We start from the raw sequence: 22648 nt of genomic DNA, 5'->3' as shown, positions 1-22648 counted from the left end.
GAACATATCCTGCAAATGTTGAGATGATATGATGCTACTTTAGATATGCTTTTAGTCACAGTTACTATCAAGTAGTAAATAACTGTTCCTAAAAGCCTTGGTACTTTTAAACACGTGAAAGTAGACATTCTCCCTCCAGACCCGTGCTCCCATTGCCTTGTTGCTGTCGCTCATTGCCTCGTGCTCAGTCAGCTGTGTTTCCTCTGGGCTGTCGTCCCTCTCCCCTCTTCCCCCTGTCCCTCCATTTTGAAACAGGTTTTAAGATTTCAAATGATCAGTAAATACTTCGGTATGCGACTTCTGTGAAATGTTGACCATGACTTCTGTAAACTGGTTCAACTGAAGTAACATGCGGATGGAGTTTAGAAACTGCTCAAAAAGTGGCCTTGAAAGCGGTCTGGTGGGTGGTGTGAGGGTCCTGTTAAAGGGGTGGCATGGTGCAGGTAGGCACGGTGTGGGTTCTGTCCAGAAACTGGGCCTTGAAGGCTGGAAGCAGTCAGGAGAGGTTCCTTTTCTGTCTTACCGTCCTCTGTTTCCTTCCCGTCTGCCTTCCACACGGCGTACAGATCCTCGTTCCTGACCAGGCACTAACTCTGTGCCTCTGAGGCTCAGCCACTGGGCTGCCAGAGAAGTCCCAGGAAATTTTTTCAAGTGGGAGAAAACTGAGTAACTTTTACGCATTTATTTATTTATTTTTGATATCTTGTAAAATTTAAAAAAAAATTCTTGTAAGTTTTTAAAGGAAACAGAGTTTGTCTTATTTCATCGAAGTTGAAGCCAGAGCACAGAAAGTTAAAGGTGCAATCCCTGAAAAAACCCCAGGACGTCTGACTCAACGCACCAAAGAAAATGTTTACTTCAGAGTGAAGAAAATACTGGAACTTGAATTTCTTAATTGGTCTGTGTGGTTCATAATTATTGTTTCACATTAACTGGCTAAGGAACTTGAGACTGAGGACTAGATAACCCAGGTATATGCAGATGTAAATCTAGAATTGGATACAAAAATGAATAAACATGTGGATATCTTCTTTGAACAAAGAAAGGTTCTGGTAGGTTCTGGACAGGGCAGGAAGCCCAAAAGAACTGTGTCTGCCTTACAGAGCATACAGTCTAGGTAGAAAACAAAAAGGCAAAAGAAAAAAAAAAACTAGTTAATTAACAAATCGCAGTTTAATAATAAAGAATGGCGTGTGTAAAAGAGATGTCGGGTAGGACTTAATTACTGGTCCTGAGTTGAACAGGCCTTGAGGGAAGAGGAGATTTGTAGTCAAGGATATTTTAGAAGTCTGTAATTAAGGATTGGAGGAATCTGCAATATTCAGAGTGAAGGGAGATTCCGAGTTAGCTGTTTAAGTTGTGAAATTTCATATTCTTTCTTCTACATGTAATTTTATTTATAATTAATGTAGTTTAAAGAATAACAAGTATTTCTATACCTATCTTACAGACTGGGGAAAAGAATATTCCCCAGTATTCTCTGAAGTTCCCTAAAAGCCTCTCCCTGATCACATCCCTCTTTCTCCTCCAGAGTAATCATTCTGAAGTTGTTTTTAATATTTTCTCAGTTCTCTTGTAAAGCTTTAAAAAACCACATGTGTGTGTCTCTCCATATGCTTTGGAGAAGGAAATGGCAACACACTCCAGTGTTCTTGCCTGGGAAATCCCACGGCCAGAGGAGCCTGGCAGGCCACAAGTCCATGGGGTCGTGATAACTGCATGTCTGAGGTTATTGGTATTTCTCCTGGCAGTCTTGATTCCAGCTTGTGCTTCATCCAACCCAGCATTTTGAATGATGCACTCTGCATATAAGTTAAATAAGCAGGGTGACAATATATGGCCTTGACATCAGTTCAGTCGCTCAGTCGTGTCCGACTCTTTGCTACCCCATGGACCACAGCACGTCAGGCCTCCCTGTCCATCACCAGTTCCTGGAGCTTGCTCAAACTCATGTCCATTGAGTCGGTGATGCCATCCAACCATCTCATCCTCTGTCGTCGCCTTCTCCTGCCTTCAATCTTTCCCAGCATCAGGGTGTTTTCCAGTGAATCAGTTCTTCACATCAGGTGGCCAAAGGATTGGAGCTTCAGCTTCATGCTCAAGGTGAATTCTTGACACTGTCCTTTCCCAGTTTTGAACCAATCCATTGTTCCATGTCCAGTTAACTATTGCTTCTTGACTCTCATACAGGTTTCTCAGAAGGCAGGTAAGGTGGTCTGGTATTACCGTCTCTTTAAGAATTTTCCAGTTTGTTGTGATCCACGCAGTCAGTGGCTTTAGCATAGTCAATGAAGCAGGAGTATAGGTTTTTTTTGGAGTTCCCTTGCTTGTTTCTATGATCCAGTGGATGTTGGCAATTTGATCTCTGGTTCCTTTGCCTTTTCTCTCCTTACCATTCCCTCTTACATCTCAGATTTTCCTTCTGGGACAATTTTTCTTCTTCCTGAAACTTTAGAGATTAATTGGTTGGTGTCTTTAGGTGGTATAAATATCTCTTTTGTTTTTCTAAAAAACTGTCCTTTGTTTTAAATTAATTTATTTTTTATTGAAGGATAATTGCTTTACAGAGTTTTGCTATTTTCTGTCAAACCTTAACATGAATCTTTGAAAGATAGTTTTACTTCTGTGTAGTGTTTTGTTTTTGTGTATGTGTTTGGTCACAACTTAAAATGCATTTCTTACATTTCTAAAATACATTTCTCAATCCAGCTTGTACATCTGGAAGGTCTCCGTTTACGTACTGTTGAAGCCTAACTTGAAGGATTTTGAGCATAACCTTACTAGCATTTGCAGTGAGCTCAATTGTTCAATAGTCTGAACATTCTTTGGCATTGTCTGTCTTTGGAATTGGAATGAAAATTGACCTTTTCCAGTCCTGTGGGCAGTGCTGACTTTTCCAAATTTTCTGGCATATTGACTGCAGCACCTTAACAGTATCCATTTTTAGGATGTAACTGTAGATCAGACATTAATACTAGTTTGCTTTAACTCAGTCAGTGTTTGTTTAGAAATAGTGAGATGTTCACTCTTTTTCTCTCCTTACCTTTCCCTCTATATCTCAGATTGTCTTTGGGTGGTATAAGAATCTGTTTTGTTTTTCTAAAAAATTTTCCTCTTTGAAAGTTATTTTTACTTCTTTGTAGTGTTTTGTGTATGTGCTTGGTCATAATTTAAAATAACATTTCTTACTCTTAATCATGAGTAAAAACCATGCCAGGGCCTCTTAAGCTGTGTACGCAGGTCACTTTATGGGGTAATACGGAGTAATTTTTAAATGAGTCACATCCCCATCAGAGTCTAAAAGTTTCTATTTCTGTAGTTTCCTGCCACTTCTTGGTATTATTGGATTTAAAACATTTCCAGTATAGTAGATGAGAAGTATCTTTTACTACTGTTTAGATTTCTTCTTTTCTTTTTTTATCTGTAAAATTGAATTAAAGCTCAACATTCAAAAAATGGAGATCATGGCATCTGGTCATTTCATTTCTTGGCAAATAGATGGGGGAAAAAGTGGAAACCGTGTCAGATTTCATTTTCCTGGGCTCCAAAATCATTGATGACGGTGACTGCAGCCATGAAATTAAAAGACGGTTGCACCTTGGAAGAAAAGCTATGACAGACCTAGGTAGCACATTAAAACGCAGAGACATCACTTTGCTGACAAAGGTTTGTCTAGTCAAAGCTGTGGTTTTTCCAGCAGTATGTACAGATGGGAGAGCTGACCCATAAAGAAGACTGAACACCGAAGAACTGATGCTTTTGAACTGTGGTGTTGGAGAAGATTCTTGAGAGTCCCTTGGCCTTCAAAGAGATCAAGCCTGTCAGTCCTAAAGGAAATCAAGCCTGAATATTTATTGGAAGGACTGATGCTGAAGCTGAAGCACTGATACTTTGGGCACCTGATGCGAAGAACCGACTTGTTAGAATAGACCCTGATGCTGGGAAAGATTGAGGGCAAGATGAGAAGGAGAACAGAGGATGAGATGGTTGGATGGCGTCACTGACTGAATGGACATGAGTTTGAGCAAACTTATGCATATTTGTATGCGCTTAAAAAATTCATGGACTCATGTATCCTGTAATGTATCTTTTCCTCATGGAACTGTGTCTCAGAGATCTTAGAGAGCTTTCTATTTTAGTACAAATAAGAAGTCCAGATACATTGTTGTATTGTTGTATTTTTTGTGACTGTGCTCAGGCGCTCAGTCGTGTCCAGTCCTCTGAGACCCCATAGACTGTAGCCCACCAGGCTTCTATGTCTGTGGGATTTTCCAGGCAATAATACTAGCATGGGTTGCCATTTCCTCCTCCAGGAGACCTTCCTGATGCGGGGATTGAAGCTCATCTGCTGTTTCTCCTGGATTGGCAGGTGGATTCTTCTCCGCTGAGCCTCCTGGGAAGTCTTTGTAGTGATCAGAAAGTGGAAATCATTGAGAGGATAGAGTGTGCTTTATTTAAATATCCCCTTGGTCAGCTCTAAGTTGCTTGTGGTGTAGTGAACATGTCTGTTCTCTGTATCTGTGCAGTGAGCTAGGTTCTGCAGGTGGAGCTGACGGATCAGGTGGTGTGCACATCCCGTATCTCGGTCGATGTGGGGGAAGGGCCGTCCGGGGTCTGCTGCACCATGTGCGTCCCTGCCAGCTGCTGTGAGCGAGCACTTGTCTCTGCTGCGCTCCTACGGTCACTGGCTGTTGTCAGTATTCTTCATTTTCCACCTCCGTCTTTGATTTCCTTGACCGCTTGGTGAGGTTGAACATGTCGTCATATTTTATAGGCCAGTTTGTTTTGTCTATGAATTGCTTGTTTGTATTTGTTGTCTCTTTTCCTGTTGGGTTTATCTGTCAGTTTACTTGGTTCTTCCATTAAGTCCATAAGTAAAGTTTTACTGTATTTCTCATTAAAGTGATTCCTAGTAACTTGATTGTTATTACATCTCCCTTCATTATGTTCAAGTTGATTATTGCTGCTGTTTGTTCAACATGAGGTACAGGAAAGTCGTTGATATTTTTATTATGTTACTATGCTGACCAGTCTTACAGAAAACTGTTCGCTTTTCAGTTGTTTAACTTGTGTTTTCTAAGTAGATGTTGGGGATGTTGTCTGTCAGTGATGACAGTTTTGTCTATTCCTTTGTGGTGTTAAAACTTCTTTCTCTTTATTTACCTTAATGACATAACATTCAGCATTAGGTTACACGGCTTTTCTTTTAAAGTTTGACTCTGTGAAATTTTATTTTTCTGTTCAGTGGGAAGCAGAGCTGTAAGTTGTTTATCTTTAGAATGGTTAGGTGGTTATCTCAGTTCTAGTTATTAAGTTCCTATTTTCCTCCTGAGTTGTAGAACCATTGGTACTCATTTAGCAAAGCACGTATTGAGTGCCTGAGAAACGCCCGGTGCTGTTAGGTGTGGGGGGGTGCAGTAGTGACTAAAATTCCAGCCATGGTGGTGATTGCATTCTCTCTTAAGAGACAGGTAAGCTAGAGATGGCGATAGAGCAGTGCCTCTCACATACTAAATGCTCAGTAAAGGTTAGCTGTGTGATTCCCAGTTGCAACAATAACAAGAAGAAGGGTGGTGACTCTAGGCTGTTAGCAGTTGTAATTCCTGAGAAGTTGGCATGTTTGGAATACCCACTTCTCCTGCCTTCAGAAAATAGAGTTTTCTCATGAAAGCTTTCATCAGATGGGATGACAGAAAGTGAAGAAGCAGTCACCCTCTCCTCAGCCCCTTTCTTTGAGAAGTGAAAATCCTCTTTGGATTTGTTCTGTTTGGTGAAAACAGACAGTAATGTCAGCCTCTTACAAAAGCGGAATAAAGTGAACTTTGAGAAGTCGAGACGCGTGTGTGTCTTGAAGGTGCGCTGACGGTATTTGCTGACATGTGTGGGAACGAGAGACAAGGCCCTGAGTCGTGGGGCCAGGTTCCTCAGCCCCGGATGCCACCCCTAACGGAGGTGGGGACCGTTGGAGAAGCAAGTTTCTGAGGGTAGGGTGCGGAGTCACGTGTGTGTTTTTGACGTGTTAACGTAGAGATGCTGCTGAGTAGGCAGTTACTGAGTTGTGATTGAGAAGACAATGGCACCCCACTCCAGTGCTCTTGCCTGGAAAATCCCATGGACGGAGGAGCCTGGTGGGCTGCAGTCCATGGGGTCGCAAAGAGCCGGACACGACTGAGCGAATTCCCTTTCACTTTTCACTTTCATGCATTGGAGAAGGAAATGGCAACCCACTCCAGTGTTCTTGCCTGGAGGATCCCAGGGATGGGGGAGCCTGGTGGGCTGCCGTCTCTGGGGTTGCACAGAGTCGGACACGACTGAAGCGACTTGGCGGCAGCAGCAGCAGCAGAGAGGCAGGCAGTGGAGGGGTGCAGGGGTTGCCAGTGTGCACATAGAGAGGCTGCAACGAGCCTGTGCAGGGGATTCAGTGACGGAGCCCTGGACACTCGACCATCGTGGGGTCGGTAAAGAGCAAGAGAAGCCAGCAGAGGAAGTGAGGGGCCCCAGGGTGGTAGGGGGATCTCAGGAGAGTGTTGTGTCCAAGGAGCTAGGGAGAAACAGCCCTGGTCTCACGGGTGTCTGACGGGTGGAGAACTGGCATGTTGTAGGCCTTGGCGGTTAGATAACTCAGGGATCTAACCAAGACGTTGTTGAATGTGACAGGAGCCCAGTCAGCTATTCGAGAATGACAGGCACAGTCCAGGCGGACCCAGCTGTCTGTCAGCCTGTTCTTTGGTGACTGTGATCCGGGCCCTTCCGTGGGATGAGGGGAAGGACGATCCATGTGATGGGGCCGAAGGGCAGACCTGGGTCCAGAGTGCTCAAGGAGCACTGCTCTCAGGACCGGGCAGGCGCAGGGAGAGGATGTGGTGTCCCAGGAGGGTTTCTTTTTTTTCCTTTGTTTTTTAAAGAATACTGTGTTACTACAGTCCATTTGTATGCTGCTCAGACTCCTTTTTCTGGGGAAAGGTTGGTCATTCAGGAGAGGAAGGGAGTCAGGGCAGGGGCAGAGTTCACGAACAGGAAAGAGAACGTGATCCTGAGCACAGGCAGAGGGATGGGTGTCAGCAGCGAGACCAGATGGTGTGTTTAGCAGGAGGGAACGTGGAGTCTACAGGGGAGCTTTCAGGGAAGTTGAGGGTTTGGTCAGAGGAGGATAGGAAACTCTCAGACTAGCTCTGTGTCCCCACTGAAGTAGCAAGCTGATTCTGTCAACCGAAGGGTGTAGAGTGGAGAGTCTTCAATTGTTTGAAGACAGAAGTATGAAATAAGTATCTAAGGAAATGGGAGAGTGAACCGATCCAAGCGGTGATTGCTGGGTAGTGAGGGGCTTCCGGAGGGGCGAGGTTGGAAGTGCAGGCTGGAATCAGTGACGTGGCTGTGTCTTTTCCGCACAGCTTGAGCTCCTGGGCCAGAGCAGATGCAAGGTTCGTTTTCATCAGTATTGAGGTTTTACCAGGCATTTAATGGAATGAAATAAAGGGAGGAAGTATTGAGGATCAGATCGTTAGACCCTCTGATCATGGGGTCCAAGCTTGGAAAGGAGGTGATAAAGGCCTGAGATGAGGAGAGGGTCACAGGGAACTGGCATTGGAGGCGGTTTACATTTAATCCTCACGGTAGTCCTTTGAGGTAGTTCTTTTATACCATTTTACTGATGAGGAAAGTGAGGCACCAAGTTTAAGCCCCTCACACGTGGTTGTGCAGCTGGCAGCCTTGTGATCCAGGCAGTCTGGTTCCACGATCTCTGCTTGTAACCGCTGTATTACTGCTGCCTCTGACCTGGTTTCCCTCATAGTTCAGCTGCTAAAGAATCCGCCTGCAGTGCAGGAGATCCCTGTTCAATTAGGAAGATCCCCTGGAGAAGGGAAAGGCTACCCATTCCAGTATTCTGGCCTGGAAAATTCCATGGACTGTACAGTCCAAGGGTTAAAAAGAGTCGGACATAACTGAGCGTCCTTCACTGAGCTGGGTGGTGAGAGGCCGGTAGGGGAGATGAAGCAACAGATGCTGTTTAGTTGAGCACCTATTGGAGTGAGGTCCTCGAGGGTGTAAACTCCTGTGAACACGGGTGTAAATCTGAGATAGAGAAAGGTAAGGAGAGAAAAAGAGTGAACATCTCACTGTTTCTAAACAAACACTGACTGCGTTAAAGCAAACTGATATTAACGTCTGATCTACAGTTGCATCCTAAAAGTGGATGCTGTTAAAGTGCTGCATTCAATATGCCAGAAAACTTGGAAAAGTCAGCACTGGCCACAGAACTGGGAAAGGTCAGCTTTCATTCCAGTAACACATTCCTGTTTAAATTCCTGCTTCAGCCTCTTGTTTTTTGGAGTGTGTCAGTCAGTGACCTGTCCAGTGGAGTGAAATCCTGAGATGCTTGAGGAGAGGTGGTCTTGAAGCGTTTTTCCTTTGCCTGTTCTGATGGCTGAGCAGTGGGGTTTGGTAGCAGATACAGGCACTGGCCCAAGGTAGCAAGCTTTGCTACCCTCAACAGGTGTTTTTTTTTTTTTAATGGAAGTTTAGGGCAAACCAGTAGTTTCATAGACCTCAGCAGGGGGAGTTTGTGGATCTTCTTCCCAGTATGTTGACCTCACTACAGTTTAGCTCTGACCAGTTGAGTGACTTTGGGTAACCTATTTAACCTTTCTTAATTTCAATTTGGGGCTTCCTCGGTGGCTTAGTGGTAAAGAATCTGCCTGCCAATGCAGGAGACACCGATTCAATCCCTGGGTCAGGAAGATCCCCTGGAGGAGGAAATGGCAACCCACTCCAATATTCTTGCCTGAAGAATCACATAGACAGGAGACTGGTGGGCTGCAGTCCATGGGGTCACGCAGAGTCGGACACGACTGACAGATTCAATTTGGTTATCTGTAAAAGGGGGACAGCAGTGCTGACTTCAGCAGGGCAGTTACGAGGACTCCGTGAGAATACTGTACTTTAAGCGTTTTTTGGTTGGTTTTTGCTTCATGTGTTTTGAAGTTTATTTGTTGTTGGGAATCAGTATTGCATGTGACACCCTTCTTTATCCTTGTCATTTGTTTTGAAATGACATACTGCTTTGTGTGATACTGACATATCCATTTCAGCTTAATTTCGGTTAGTGTTGCATGATCTGTCTGTTTCCTTAAATGAGTCGTCATATTTGATTTCAGCTTCAAGTAGACAGCATGTAGTTGGGGCATGTTTTTTTAAATTGATTCTCACACAACCTCTGTATTTTGATTGGAGTGTCTAGGCCACATATGAAAGTTAGAGTGAAAGTTAAGTCGCTCAGTTGTGTCCGACTCTTTGCGACCCCGTGGACTGTAAGCCCACCAGGCTCCTCCATCCATGGGATTCTCCAGGCAAGAATACTGGAGTGGGTTGCCATTTCCTTCTCCAGGGGATCTTCCCAACCCAGGGATCGAACCCAGGTCTCCCACATTGCAGGCAGACGCTTTAACCTCTGAGCCTTTGTGCTGTTGTTGGAGAAGACTCTTGAGAGTCCCTTGGACTGCAGGGAAATCCAACCAGTCCATTCTAAAGGAGATCAGCCCTGGGATTTCTTTGGAAGGAATGATGCTAAAGCTGAAACTCCAGTACTTTGGCCACCTCATGCAAAGAGTTGACTCATTGGAAAAGACTCTGATGCTGGGAGGGATTGGGGTCAGGAGGAGAAGGGGATGACAGAGGATGAGATGGCTGGATGGCATCACTGACTCGATGGGCGTGAGTTTAGGTGAACTCCAGGAGTTGGTGATGGACAGGGAGGCCTGGCATGCTGCGATTCATGGGGTCGCAAAGAGTCAGACACAACTGAGCGACTGAACAGAACTGAATTGAACTGACAGCCATCATTGATTTTTTTTATTTCTACTGAGTCTTTTATTTTGGTTTTGTAGTTTTTTCTTTCTGAAATTTCCTCTTGGTTTTTCTTTATGTCTTTTCATTATTTGCTGATACTTTCTGTTTTAAGCTTTAAGTGTTCAGAGTTGCTCAGATGAACATTTTATAATAGCTGCCTGAAAGTGTTCATAATTCCAACCTCTGTCATTTTATCATTAGCCTCTTGTGTTCATTAGCCTCTTGTTGTATTTTTTCGGGTGATTTGATTTTATTGTAGTTCTTTGAGTATCAAGTAATTTTGGATTGTTTCCTGAACGTCTTAGATATTATAAGACTGTGGATTTTAGAAACGTCTTACGGAGAAGGTTGGTAATTTTGATTTAACAGGCACTTAGCCTGGGTAGGTACAAGCTGCAGGTTACAACCAGCCTTTTGTGGGCTGCAGTAAGGTCAGTTTAGTTTTCAAAGCCTTTTGTGGGACTGTTTCTGTTTGTACTGTGTGTGCAGTACCAAGTCACCCCTGTGGGACCTGTTAGCTTAGCTCTCAAAGGTGTTCTTACACTAATTCGGATCAGGCCCACCCACGGGCAGGTTGTGGTCAGTTCAGGCAAGCTCTCTCTTTTTCTGCACCTCAGCACTGAGTTCTGGGTTTCAGACTTCTTTTAGTTCAGGCCAGGGGATACGGGAGAGGTAAAATAGTAGTAAACTTAGTGATACTTTGGTGAATTTTGGTGTCTGTTCCTGGACAAACTGCTGTTATAAGTTTTTAAGGCAACTCAATGGTTGTTTCATGAATTATTTACATGCTTTATAGTTACATTCAGTGGGAGAAAAAAGTTTGGCATATATTTCTCCAACTTGTTTAGAGGTGGGGTCCCTTGATATCTTTTGTTTGGAGTTTTTAAAGTGAAAAATAGGCTGTAATTTTATTTTCTTTCATTACCCTTGTTTTGACTTGGTATGTATGACAGTTGTAATATCTGCAAAAAATGGGTGGAAGAGTGTTCTTTTTTTATTTTATGGAACAGGCCTATGTTTACAATGGATATCAGTTTTATGTAATGTCTTTGATTTTTGCTGTCAGTGGCATGCCAGCCTCATAGAATGAGTTAGAAAGTGTTCTTTTCTTATTTGTTATTTACAAAAGATAGTGTAGGATTAATATTATTTCTTAAAAGTTTGATAGAATTCATCAGTAAAGCCATCAGGGATTGGATTTTCTTTTTGTGAAGGTTTTTACTTACAGATTCAATCTTTAAAATATGTGATTGGGTTACTCAGATTCTCTATTCTTAAGTCATATTTGATAATTTGTGCCTTCTAAGGATTTTGATCATTTCATCTGAGTTGCTGTTTTAGTGACAGAATTGTTTTTTAATAGAATATCATCATCCTCTTAATGTGTGTAGTCTCTAGTGATGACCCTCTCCTTTCAAATTTTTTATTGGTAATTTGTGAGGCTTTTAAAATTTTTCTTGATCATTTTTGTTGGTTGGTCATCCGTTCTTTCAAAGAACTATCTTTTGTTTTCAGTTTGAAAACAAACTGTTGTGGTTTTATGTCATCAATTTCTGCTCTTTATTATTTCTTCCCTTCTACTTACTGTAGTCTTGATTTTCATTTTTTAATTTCTTTTATGTTACTATTATGAGGTTTTTTCTATAACTTTTTTTTACTGTTTTTATTAACTGAGGTGTAATCTACACTATTTCAGGAGTGTCAGGTGTGTGACATAATGGTTGTCAATTGATTTGCGGTTATTAAAGGTTATATTAGTCTTTATAAATGGAGTAATAAAACCTTTAATATATTTTATAAAATAATTATAAAATATTGATTATATTTCCTGTGTTGTATTATATATCCTTATAGCTTATTTATTTTATACATAATAGTTTATACCTCTTAATTCCCTACCCCTCTCTTGCCCCTGATATTACTATTTAAAATTGTAAATTTCCCATTCACTGCTTACCTGAATGTTACAAATTTTGAAATGATATGTTTTCATTTTCATTTAGCTCAAGCTATTTTCTCATTTTCCTGATCATTTCTTTCTGGACTAGTGGTTGTTGCTATTTCTCCCATTAGTCTTGATGCCAGCTTGTGCTTCTTCCAGCCTGGCATTTCGCGTCAGGCACTCTACATATTAGTTACATAAGCTGAGTGACAGTACACAGCTTTGACTACTCCTTTCCCGATCTGGAACCCGCCTGATCTTGGGGTCCTGCACCTGAAGGGAGTAGGTGGCCTGTTGTCCTTAGGTAGGGTGTTCTTTACCTGTCAGTTCAGCCCTTGTGGTTGGTAGCCTTAAACCTTCCATCTCTTACCTGAGCTTTGTGTCTGCCTGTATCAGTTACTGAGCAGAGGGTTGTGCTAACAAGGTATAATTGTGGCTTTAAACATCTCTCTTTTCATGTTTTGAAACTTTGCTATGGAGCGCATGCATTTTTAGGACTGTATCTCCGTGATGAAGATTCTTGCTGTCTTCATTTGGTCTGACAAGTTTTGCCTTGTAATTGTTGGGTTGAGACCATTGACCCTTAAATAATTACTGATGTGGAGGGATTAAATCTACTTGTGCTTTGTTTTGTGTTTGTCCCTTCTCTCCCATTCTCTGCTTTGTTTCCTTCTATTCATTTCCTATCTTCTTTGGGTTAATTGAATATATTTTTAGGATTCCGTTTTTATTTCCATTGGACTAATAAACTGACCGTGTGTGTTGTTTACAAAGGATTTAGGATTTACATTGCACAGTGTTAACTCTTCAGAGGGTGCCTCAGTTCATACCACTTCAGATATAATATAAAACCCGTACATCAGCATGCTTTTACCCTCCTATGTTTTGAACTATTTTTTTCTATACATTTAAATTTTCTACATATTTTGAAACCCACAATAAGTTATTATTTTTGCTTTGAACAGTGAGTTAATTTTTAAAGAGGTTTAAGTATAAAAGTCTTTCATAAATTTAATCACATACCATTTACATCACTCTTTTTTCTTTTGCATACAGGAATTTTGGTCTAGATGTTTATTGAGTGTTATTTTCCTTTTGTCTGAAGAATTTCCTTAACATATAATGAAGGTTTCTTTTAACTTGTTTAGTGTTTGTTTACTTTCTGTTTTATTTTTTGCTTTCTTTATTTGGCTACGTCAGGTCTTAGCTGTAACACACAGGATCTTGGTTGCGTCCTTGAGGATCTTCTGTTGTGCTGGGCTAGCTTCTCTGGTTGTGGAGCACGGACTTCGTTGCCCCACTGCCATATGGGATCTTAGTTCCCTGACCAGGGATCAAACCTGCGTACCCTGCATCGCAAAGTGGATTCTTAAGCACTGGTACACCAGGGAGGTCCTACTATTATTTTTGAAGGATGCTTTTTGTTGTATGTTTTATTCAAGTGTTTATGGGTGTTTCCCCCCCTTTAATTTTCTTCCAAGCACCTTTAAATATCCTTTCAGATGAAAAGGTTGCAGTCATTATTTTTGTTACTCTGTAAACAGTAAGTGTGTCTTTTGAGGGGAGTTTGCTTTTACGAATTTCTTTTTCTTGCTGTTTGTCTGCAGATTGACTGTTAAGTGCCTTACTGGAGGGGAGTGTGTGTGTATTTGTGTGTTAGGAATTTTGTTGTGCTTCTTGTGTCTGTGTTTTGTTTTGTTTATTTCTTTTTATTTATTTATTTGGCTGTGCTAGGTTTTACTTGACTTCCCTGGTGGCTCAGTGGTAAAGCAGGTTTTTACTTGGCAGCATGTGGGATGTAGTTCCCTTGACCAGGGATCAAACCTGGGCTCCCTGCATTGGGAGCACAGAGTCTTAGCCACCAGATCGCCAGAGAAGTCCCTGTGGGTTTTTATTTTTTTCTAATTTGTAAGATTTTGTTGCTATTATTTCTCTAAATATTTTTTCCATTCCCTTCCCTCCTAGTCAAGCTTCACACATATTAGACTGGTTGTTACTGTCCCAGAGGGCACTGCATGTAGCTGTGTTTGTCTTTTTTTCACTTTGTCCTTTATTTGGGGAAGGTTTTTGTTTGTTTTGCTATGTTTTGAAGGTCAGTCATCTTTCTTTTGCAGTTTCTAATCAGATGTTAACCTTTCAGAGTGAAGTTTTCATATGATGTCATCTTTTGATGTTAGCCTTTATCATCTTCCATTTCGCTTCTTTTTTCATGTCTTCCATATTCACTAAGCATGAGGAATAGTAATACTAGCTGGTTTAATATCCATGCTTATGTCTGTCTTCTCTGTTTTCTGTTTCTATTCCTTGATTTTTCTTCTGGTTTTGTCTTTTTTCTTTCTTCTTTTTGGCCACCAGTTGAATTAATTGCGTCATTTTGATTCTGTGGTTACTTCTGTCAGCTCTTTTAAGGCTGGTCTAGAACAGTGTTTGTTCTAGGCTTCGTGTAGCCCTCTTTCTAAAGGTGTGTTCCACATGTATTGTATGTAGTCCCTGAGGTCTTAGCACTCTGGCCAGAGGGAGCATGAGTGATTTCCGGCTCATTGTGAGCTCTGGGACTCCTCCGTATTGCATCTTTTCTCGATTGGTTCTTGCCTTGGAAGCAGTTCCTGTTCAGCCTTGTGAGGTTTTACACCACAATGGTACAGTTTGGTGTTCAGATTAAAACTCAAGGGTACTCTTATGCAGATTTCTGGAGCTTTTTCTCTGCTCCCTCGTATTGTGTACTCTGCTCCACAAATTCTACTCCATTAGCCCTCTTAACTAATGGTTTCTTTGTGCTCATTTCAGCACAGTTGCCAGCCCTGAGTTCCCTCTGTGTGCTGCAGTTCATAAATTAACCCCACGCAGAAAGCCTCTGTGAGGGTGGGGCTCACCTTTTTGATTTCCTTTTCTCAGGGATTACAGTTCTCTCCCTGCCTGTTGTCCAGTGTCTGATAATACTGTTTCTTATGCTTCGTCTGTTTATGAGTGTCGCTCAGTCATGTCCGAGTCTTTGTGACCCCATGGACTGTAGCCCACCAGGCTCCTCCGTCCGTGGGGTTCTCCAGGCAAGAATGCTGGAGTGGGTTGCCATGCCCTCCTCCAGGGGATCTCCCCAACCCCGGGATTGAACCCGGGGCTCCCGCATCCGCAGGTGGATGCTTTACCGTCTGAGCCCTCAGGTTGTTTTAGGAATTCAAATTAAATTTTTTTAATTAGTTTTAATTTTTATGATTAACAAGAAACACTGAATTCTGGAAAAATTTCTCAAATAGAGTTGTGTTATTTTACTTCATATTTCTTTGCAGCAAAGTGAAACAAGGAAAAGTAAGATGAAAAGGTTATGAGATATAAAGGAAAAAGAGAAGGGAGAAAAACTAAAGAAAGATTAAAATGAGTAATCTTTGTGTTATCGTTTGTAATTGGACTATTTAAAACCAAAACTGAGAACATGTGAATGTGCTATGAAAATCTATGCACCTGTTTTGCTCTTTAAGTTTGAAAATTGCCAACTGCTGTGGGTTTGACATTCAGAAAAATCAAATTCCTGATGTTGATACATTGATCCATTGACAGAAGTAGTAGAATTCTGATGGATTGATGAATGTAAAAAGCATGTTTTCAGTGGTGCCAAAAAACAAGAATGGAAGAAATAAATAGAAGCAGGAAGAAAAATTAAAGTTTATTTTTTAGGAGTAAATACCACCGTTCAGGGGCTTCCTTGGTGGCTCAGTGGGGTAAAGAACCTGCCTGGCAATACAGGAGAAGCGAGTTTGATCCCTGGATCAGGAAGAGCCCCTGGAGGAGGCAGTTGGCAACCCACACCAGTACGCTTGTCTGGAGAATCACACGACAGAGGAGCCCGGTGGGCTGCAGCCCGTGGGGACACAGAGTTGGACACGCCTGAGCAACTTCACAGTAACTACCACCATGATGCAGACAACCAGCACAGTGAGATACTAACAAGATAAAAACAAGGTTGACAGAAAGCCAGTTGGCGAGTGAGAGAAACTTAGAACAGGGCATTGGCCTGGGAGATTAGGGTTAGCCAGCAAAGCTGTGTGTGTTTCAGTGTTTTCAGCAACGAGCGGACATAGTTATGAGGAACATGAAGGAAAGATTAAATGTAAATTTCACTTCCATAATCTCTCTTGAATTAACTTCTTATTCTCTTACCCGTTACAGTAGTCATGTTGGGATTATTTCAGGAGTTTCCTGTCTCCCTGTATCCAGCCATTATATTGGTCTGCAAGTTTCTAAACAAATCCCCACCCCACCTTTAAAAAAACACTCTTGGGCCACCTGTCTCCTCGCCGCTCCTCTCAGCCTGCTGAGCAGCACCGCTGAGCTCCGGCAGTGTGTCCGTGCTGCCCTGCAGCTCTTCTCTTAAGAACTTGGCATTTGCTGTTGCTTCTACTGAGGGCTATTTCACCAGACACCTGCCTGCTTTGGTTCCTGTTCTACTTCACATCTGTGCTCAAGTGTCTCCTTACTCAGATGAATTTTATTTCATGAAGTTTATTTTGTAAATGTAAAAGAGTCGGACGCAACTGAGTGACTGATTTTATAAATGTATTTAAACAGATAGCTAGTCCTTCATTCTTTGCCTTTTTCCCCCTAGTATTTTCTTGTGTTTTATTTGTTTTCAATAATAAAAAATATATCTTCCTACTAGAGTATAGTTTGGAGAAGGCAGGGATTTTGTTTTGTTTATCCAGTGTTTTAACAGAGCCAGACATAAGGAGGGTTGATTGAGTTGTCTAATGTTGCTTGTTAAATGTATTGTCTAAATACTTGCTTAAAATGCTTTTAATGTTTCATCTATCAGTTTCTGAGAGTGAGATGTTAAAATCGCCCATAATGATTGTGAAACTAGCAATTTCTTTCTGTTGTTCTTTGTATGTTTGTTTTATGTAATTTGAAGTTCTATTAAGTTACACTGCTGAATTATTTTCATCGTTAAGTAACAGCAGCATTAAGTTTTAAGCCATTTATATTTCCTGTGTAAACTCATATTTATTTCTATCTTATTTTCTATTTACCAGGTGTTTTTTTTTCTCCTGGTCTGCCTGCTGTTGGACTGATCAAACCTTCGTTCCTCTGCTCCCTTTTTAATCCTTTAATTGTTTTAAGTTAAACATAACAAGTTGCCTTAATAAATTCTAAAGATAATTATTCTCTCCCTTTTCCCATGAACAGTAAAATCAGCCTTAGGCTCAATCCCCCCTTCCCCAAATTTTTGTCATCTTATTCTGCCTCTTCTCCCTCTTCTTCTTATGAATGATGGTGTTTTGACTGCTTGACTTGGCATGTTATATTGGCAGATTTCTAATATTAAATTATGCTTGCATTCTGATTATTGGTATTTTATTTAGATTTTTTTTCATCCACAATTTTTGGATATGTTAGGGTTTTGGTTCAGGTATCCTTTTTTAATTTTGGGGAGGGTGAGGATGACTTTAGACAGTTCATAGTTCATAGTAGTTTGTTTATCAAATATTTGAACTTTGATTACTTTAACTTAAAGGATTTATACATTTCCTTTATTAGTTTTGATGGATTTATTTCCTTTAAAAAGTAAAATTTAAATGGGTTTCCTGTTGTTTAAAACAGCCTTTTGCATTATTTTTTTCATATTATTTGTTCTATTTCTTAATTGTTTTCGACTCTTTTGATATTTTTCAAATAAATATTTCATTTGTGCCCTTTCTTTTAAAGTAATGAAATAATTTAAAGCTCTGAAATTATCTGAATATTGTTTTATCAGTTTCTAAGTTTTTTTTACATGTAGTGTCTTGCTTTTTTGTGTGTTTAAATTTTTTTTGACTCATTTATTTATGAGACACCAAAGACGTTAAAGGCCTTAGTTTTTTTTATTGTATTGGTTTAAAAAAAAATCTTACTTTACCATGATTCTTAACATTTATTGACTTTACTGAAGTGTTTCTAAGTTAAAAATCCATCACACTTCTAGTGTGATTAAATCATGTTTAATGGAGGTTTTTTGGCGGGGGGCATGGTTTGCAGGCGTATGCCTCACTTTCTCCTTAAGGAGTAAAATTTCAGAAATAGAGATCACAGATGTCACTCCCTGATTTCGTTAGATCCAGAGGTATAACCCGATGTGTGCACTTTGAAAAGAGCCACCTAGGCAGTTAAAAGCCACTGCTGTAGACAGGGAGTCATCTCAAAGTCTGGTAAAAGAGGGGAAAGCCTCGTCTGAGGAATGTGTGAAGAAGTGAGTTATGACGACACAGACATAGTAATGTGGGCCTGCCCCCGTGTTTGGGTGTAAGGAGCAGCTGAATCTGTGAGGGAAGCAGCTATGCAGTGTGGCATGTACTGGCTGACATGGTAAAATGGAGGGAGGGTTGCCTAAGTCTTTTTATTCTGTGTACCTTTCACTTGTGCTTCATTTTGAGTAGAATTCTAAGTCTTCAAACGTACCGTTTAATTATATGTGTTTATTTTTTGTCTGCAGGCCTCGGAGTAGAGGAAAAGCTACAGCGGAAGATGAGGACAGCATGGATGGACTGGAGACAGCAGAAACAGAAAATATTGTGGAAACAGGTGTCAAAGCTTAATTAGAAAATTTAAAAATTTACACAGTACTTTGCGCAAGTAGTGTTTGTTCACTGAGTTCTAAAGTGTCCACGTGCTGAAGTAGTTTGACAAGTAATGACAAAGTGAAAATACCGTTTTCTTTCTTTTTCCCCCCAAAGCTCTGATTTAGTAGAAATCATTTGAACTCTGTATAGAAATATTTTATAAAGCAGAATTAAAACTGGAATAAACATAATTCTAGGCCATTTGCGTGCTAACTAACTCCTGATAAATTTCTGGCTTATGAACCATCTGGTGTTTATTGTGTTAGTATGTAGGTGAGGGAAAAAGTCCATTTCATTAGCTAATAATACTGTGAACTGCTGGGTTAAACCAGACCAAATACTTTCTTGTCTCCTGGACTTTCTGGTGCCTTGAGGAAGCCAATGTGTTTTTGCATCTGCAAGAGGAAGCTAGAGTAAGTTGCCAAGGTAGTTTCCAAAATTCACCCTGAGTTAGTGATTTAATGAGCTGTTAGAGGGCAGGTTTCATATCGTGTTCAGAGGTTTGTCTAGGCGAGGTGGCCTCTCGGTGTTTTCACAGTTGTTGGATAGAGTGTAGACATAGTTGACAGGCTTCTTCTCTGAAGTTGAATGGCATCTCCTTGATGCTTGAAGGAGAACATTAAAGAAAATACAGAGAAAATTAGAAATTGCTACATCTTTTAAAATATTATTTTCCATGAAATACTTTTGGTTATCCCATGTGTTCCTGTTATATGCCTGTAATTCTTGAAAAGGCTTCAGAAGTCCAGCAGTTCTCATTGCTTTTCCCTTAGGGTCTAGTTAAGCAGACAGATCAGGGAGAAGCTGGAAGTTCTGAATGCTTCTCCTTACATTTTACCCCTCTGATGCACATTCATTACCAGGTTAATATTTTATACTTGGATTTATTTCAGTTCCCCACAAGTTGTTTTCATAGTTTTTCCCCTTAATTTTAATTTTTTTCTGTACTTTGTGCTGTTACTGTCGTGTCAAAAGTGATTTGTACTTTTGAGCGACATTTATGATTAAGTACACGTCCCTCTAAGCCAGTGCGCTGCCTGCCCGCAGTCCTGGCTCTCAGTGGTGCCATCTCCCCATCTGTGTCATCCTCGGAAGACTCAGCGCCCCCCTGTCCGTTTTCCTCTCCTTCTCCCATCGTCCATTCTCATAATCTATTCAATACCCAGATCTAGTGGCGCCTTCCTTTCCTCAACAGTCCTCTCTCCAGCCCACGAGAGCCACTCATTCCTTTATTTATTGGGCTGCGTTGGGTCTTCGTCGCAGCCCTTGGAGGCTTCTCTTTGCCCTGTGGAGCTTGGGCTCCAGAGGGTGCAGGCTCAGTAGTTGGGGCATGTAGGCTTAGGTGCCCAGCGGCATGTCGGATCTTAGTACCCTGACCAGGGATTGAACCTGGGTCCCCTGCCTTGTAAGGCAGGTTCTCAACCGCTGGGCCACCTGGGAAGTCCCAGCCTCTCTTTCTTATGGCCATACTTCAGCCTTTAATACTGTATCACTTACTAGGACAATTGCTGTTTCACTTTGAAAATCTCAGTTTCAAGTCTAACTTCTTTTACCAGTGCAATATCTGCATCACGATAACCCTTCAGCCATAGTGACTTGTCCAACTTAATGATCTTACCGATGGGGTTTGTCAGCCTCTTTTTTCTCATTCAGATTCTGTCATCCATTATGGTAGTCTCTCTCTTGTGCACCTTGAACTCCCTTGCCATCCTCCCACTGTTTTGGTTTCATAACGAAACTCAGACTCTGCATTGCAGCAGCCAGAGTGACTGGAGAAGACCTCAACCTCCAGTGGGTCATGGTTGACTTTGCACTCATACCGCTTACACCTAGAGTTCTCTCACCCGTTATCAGTGATCATCCTTACACTACCTTCTCTTCTTTCAGGCTTTGGACACCTCATTTTCCATTTCTCAGTTGATGATCTTACTTATTTCAATTAAAAAAAAAATAGAAGCAATCAGGAAGGAAACTCCACAGTTATCCACCATCAGATCTTCTTTCCTGCTCTCATCTCTACCCCTCTGCTTTACCAGCTCTCCTGTTGAAATGGGATAAAGAGTCTCTGGGGTTTCTACAGCCAGCTCCTCTGCCGGTGTCCTTGGTTCTGTCCCCCTTCCCCCTTCAGTTTCCCTTGGTTTCCAGCGTCTTGAGCGCCCTTGCTCAGAGAATTACTTCCATTAGTGTTAAGCATTTGCTACACTGTCACTTTTTTTTTTTTAACTTTTTATTTTACATTAGAATAAGGTGATTAAAAATGTTAGGTTAGTTTCAGGTGTACAGGAGAGTGATTCAGTCACACCCATAGATGTATCTGTTCTTTTTCAAATTCTTTTCCTGTTTAGGTTGTTAGACAACATTGAGAGGTTCCCTGTGCTCCACAGTAAGCAGGTCCTTGTTGGTTACCCGTTTTAAGTATAGCAGTGTACAGTATCACCCTTCTTAAACAAAAGCACCTTCTCTTGATCGGATACCGCTTTCAGTTACTGTGTTGCTTCTGTGCTCATCTTCACAGCAAAAGTTCTTGAAACATTGTCTGTATTTACAGTTCAGTTCAGTTGCTTAGTTGTGTCCAACTGTTTGTGACCCCATGGACTGCAGCACACCAGGCCTCCCTGTCCATCACCAACTCCCAGAGTTTACTTAAACTCATGTCCATTGATTTGGTGATGCCATCCAACCATCTCATCCTCCGTCGTCCCCTTCTCCTCCCGCCTTCAATCTTCCCAGTATCAGGGTCTTTACCAATGAATCAGCTCGTCCCATCAGGTGGCCAGAGTATTGGAGTTTCAGCTTCAGCATCAGTTCTTCCAGTGAATATTCAGGATTGTATGGTAGCTACTTAATTTTGACCCATTTTCTCATGAACTTGCTATAGGCAAGCTTTCTTCCTCTCGGTCTAGTAAAAGTGTTTTGATCTCATGTTGCCAGAACCACCATTGAGTCTTTCCTCGCATTAAGTATTCAGTCTCACTTCATGCCGCTAATGTTTTCAGGAGTGAAAGTCTCTCTTTTTTTCATTTGACTTCCAGGATGCGGCATTCTCTTGTTCTTTCCTACCTCACTGGTCTCTTCCTTTCTTTTTTGCTCATCTTCTCACAGGTTAGGTGGTCTCATGCAGCTTAGTTGCTGTAACTGCTGTCTGCGTGCTGGTGGCTCTAAACGTTCTCTTGCCAGCTCTTTCCTTACTTTGAACGCAGCCAGTGTCTTCACCTTACTTCTTAACATCTCCTCTTAGATGTCTCCAGTGGATCCCTAGCTTAATATGTCTTCTGTGGAACCACTGGTTGTTCCCAAACCTTCTCCTCCTCCAGGGTTCCTGCCTCAGTAAATGACATCATATACCGTTCAGGCTAAAAACGCGGAGCCTGTTGGAAAATGCTTCGGGCCTTACCTTAGTACCCCGTCCTGATTTCAGACAGCTCTCATCTCCTCACCGTGGTCACTCCAGAGCTTGGATCGCCACTGTTGGTGTGAATTGCTGCCAAGCTACCAGCTGGTCTCACTGCCACCCATTCTAGTTTTGTTCTCCATGTCCTGGCAGAGTGAGCATCTAGTACCCCAAGTAAGGACTTCCCTGGTGGTCCAGTGGCCAAGACTCCAAGCTTCCAATGCAGGGGCCCCGAGTTCAGTGCCTAGTCAGGGACCTAGATCCCACATACCACAATTAAGATCAGCCAAACAAATAAATAAATGTGACTGTGCATTCAAATAAATTAATTAATTAAATAAAGAAGACAAACCCAGGAGTCTTTTACCTTCCTTCTGTCAGCTCTCCAAGGCCTCCAGTGACACCTAAAACCCTAAGTCCGTTTGTGATCCTCACGCTCTCCTGACCTCACTACCTGTCCAGCTGCGTCTCCTGTCTTCCCCTTGTTCTCTGGGCTCCAGCCTTTTCTCAGGCACTTTTTGTCTTCTTAGCTCAGACCCTCATGGGACTTATTACCTGACTTCAGCCAACTCTCTGCTCGGTGCTCCCTTGTCAGAGAGGCCTTTCCTGCCCAGCCTGTCAAAAAGCAGCCCTTGGTGAGCTCGTCCTCTTCTGCTTTGCCTTTCCTCCTGGTGTTTACAGATACGGCATTGTGTTACATACTTGCCTATTGTGTGCCTTGTATCCTAGAATGTGAGCCTCCTGAGGTCAGGGGTTCGTCTCCTCCGTGGGCGTGTCCCCAGCCCTCGGACACTTCACACATGCAGTAGGCGTCACTAAGCAGTAGTGCATTCTTGTACTTTACTCACGTGTTTCCTAAGCTACTGCTGTTCTTCGAGCATC

General features: G+C 41.8%; 1 protein-coding gene across 18 annotated transcripts in view; it reads left to right on the top strand.

The window, feature by feature from the left end:
• Positions 1–22648, top strand: part of KMT2C (lysine methyltransferase 2C) — a 246845-nt gene that overhangs the window by 47201 nt on the left and 176996 nt on the right. For all 18 annotated transcript variants that reach the window (XR_005724389.1, XM_040260112.1, XM_040260108.1 and 15 more), the window contains one exon: positions 18249–18337. Coding sequence is in view for 17 of the 18 variants with exons in the window: in XM_040260112.1 (XP_040116046.1) it covers positions 18292–18337 (46 nt within the window). In the remaining variant the exon portion in view is untranslated. Of the gene's footprint in view, positions 1–18248; positions 18338–22648 lie in introns of those variants that run through there.

This window comes from Oryx dammah, unplaced genomic scaffold, assembly GCF_014754425.2.
Source record: "Oryx dammah isolate SB20612 unplaced genomic scaffold, SCBI_Odam_1.1 HiC_scaffold_18, whole genome shotgun sequence".
In the NCBI taxonomy this organism is placed as follows: Eukaryota; Metazoa; Chordata; class Mammalia; order Artiodactyla; family Bovidae; genus Oryx; species Oryx dammah.
The sequence above is the reverse complement of the archived record's forward strand: the minus strand, read 5'-3'. Positions and strand labels throughout refer to the sequence as shown.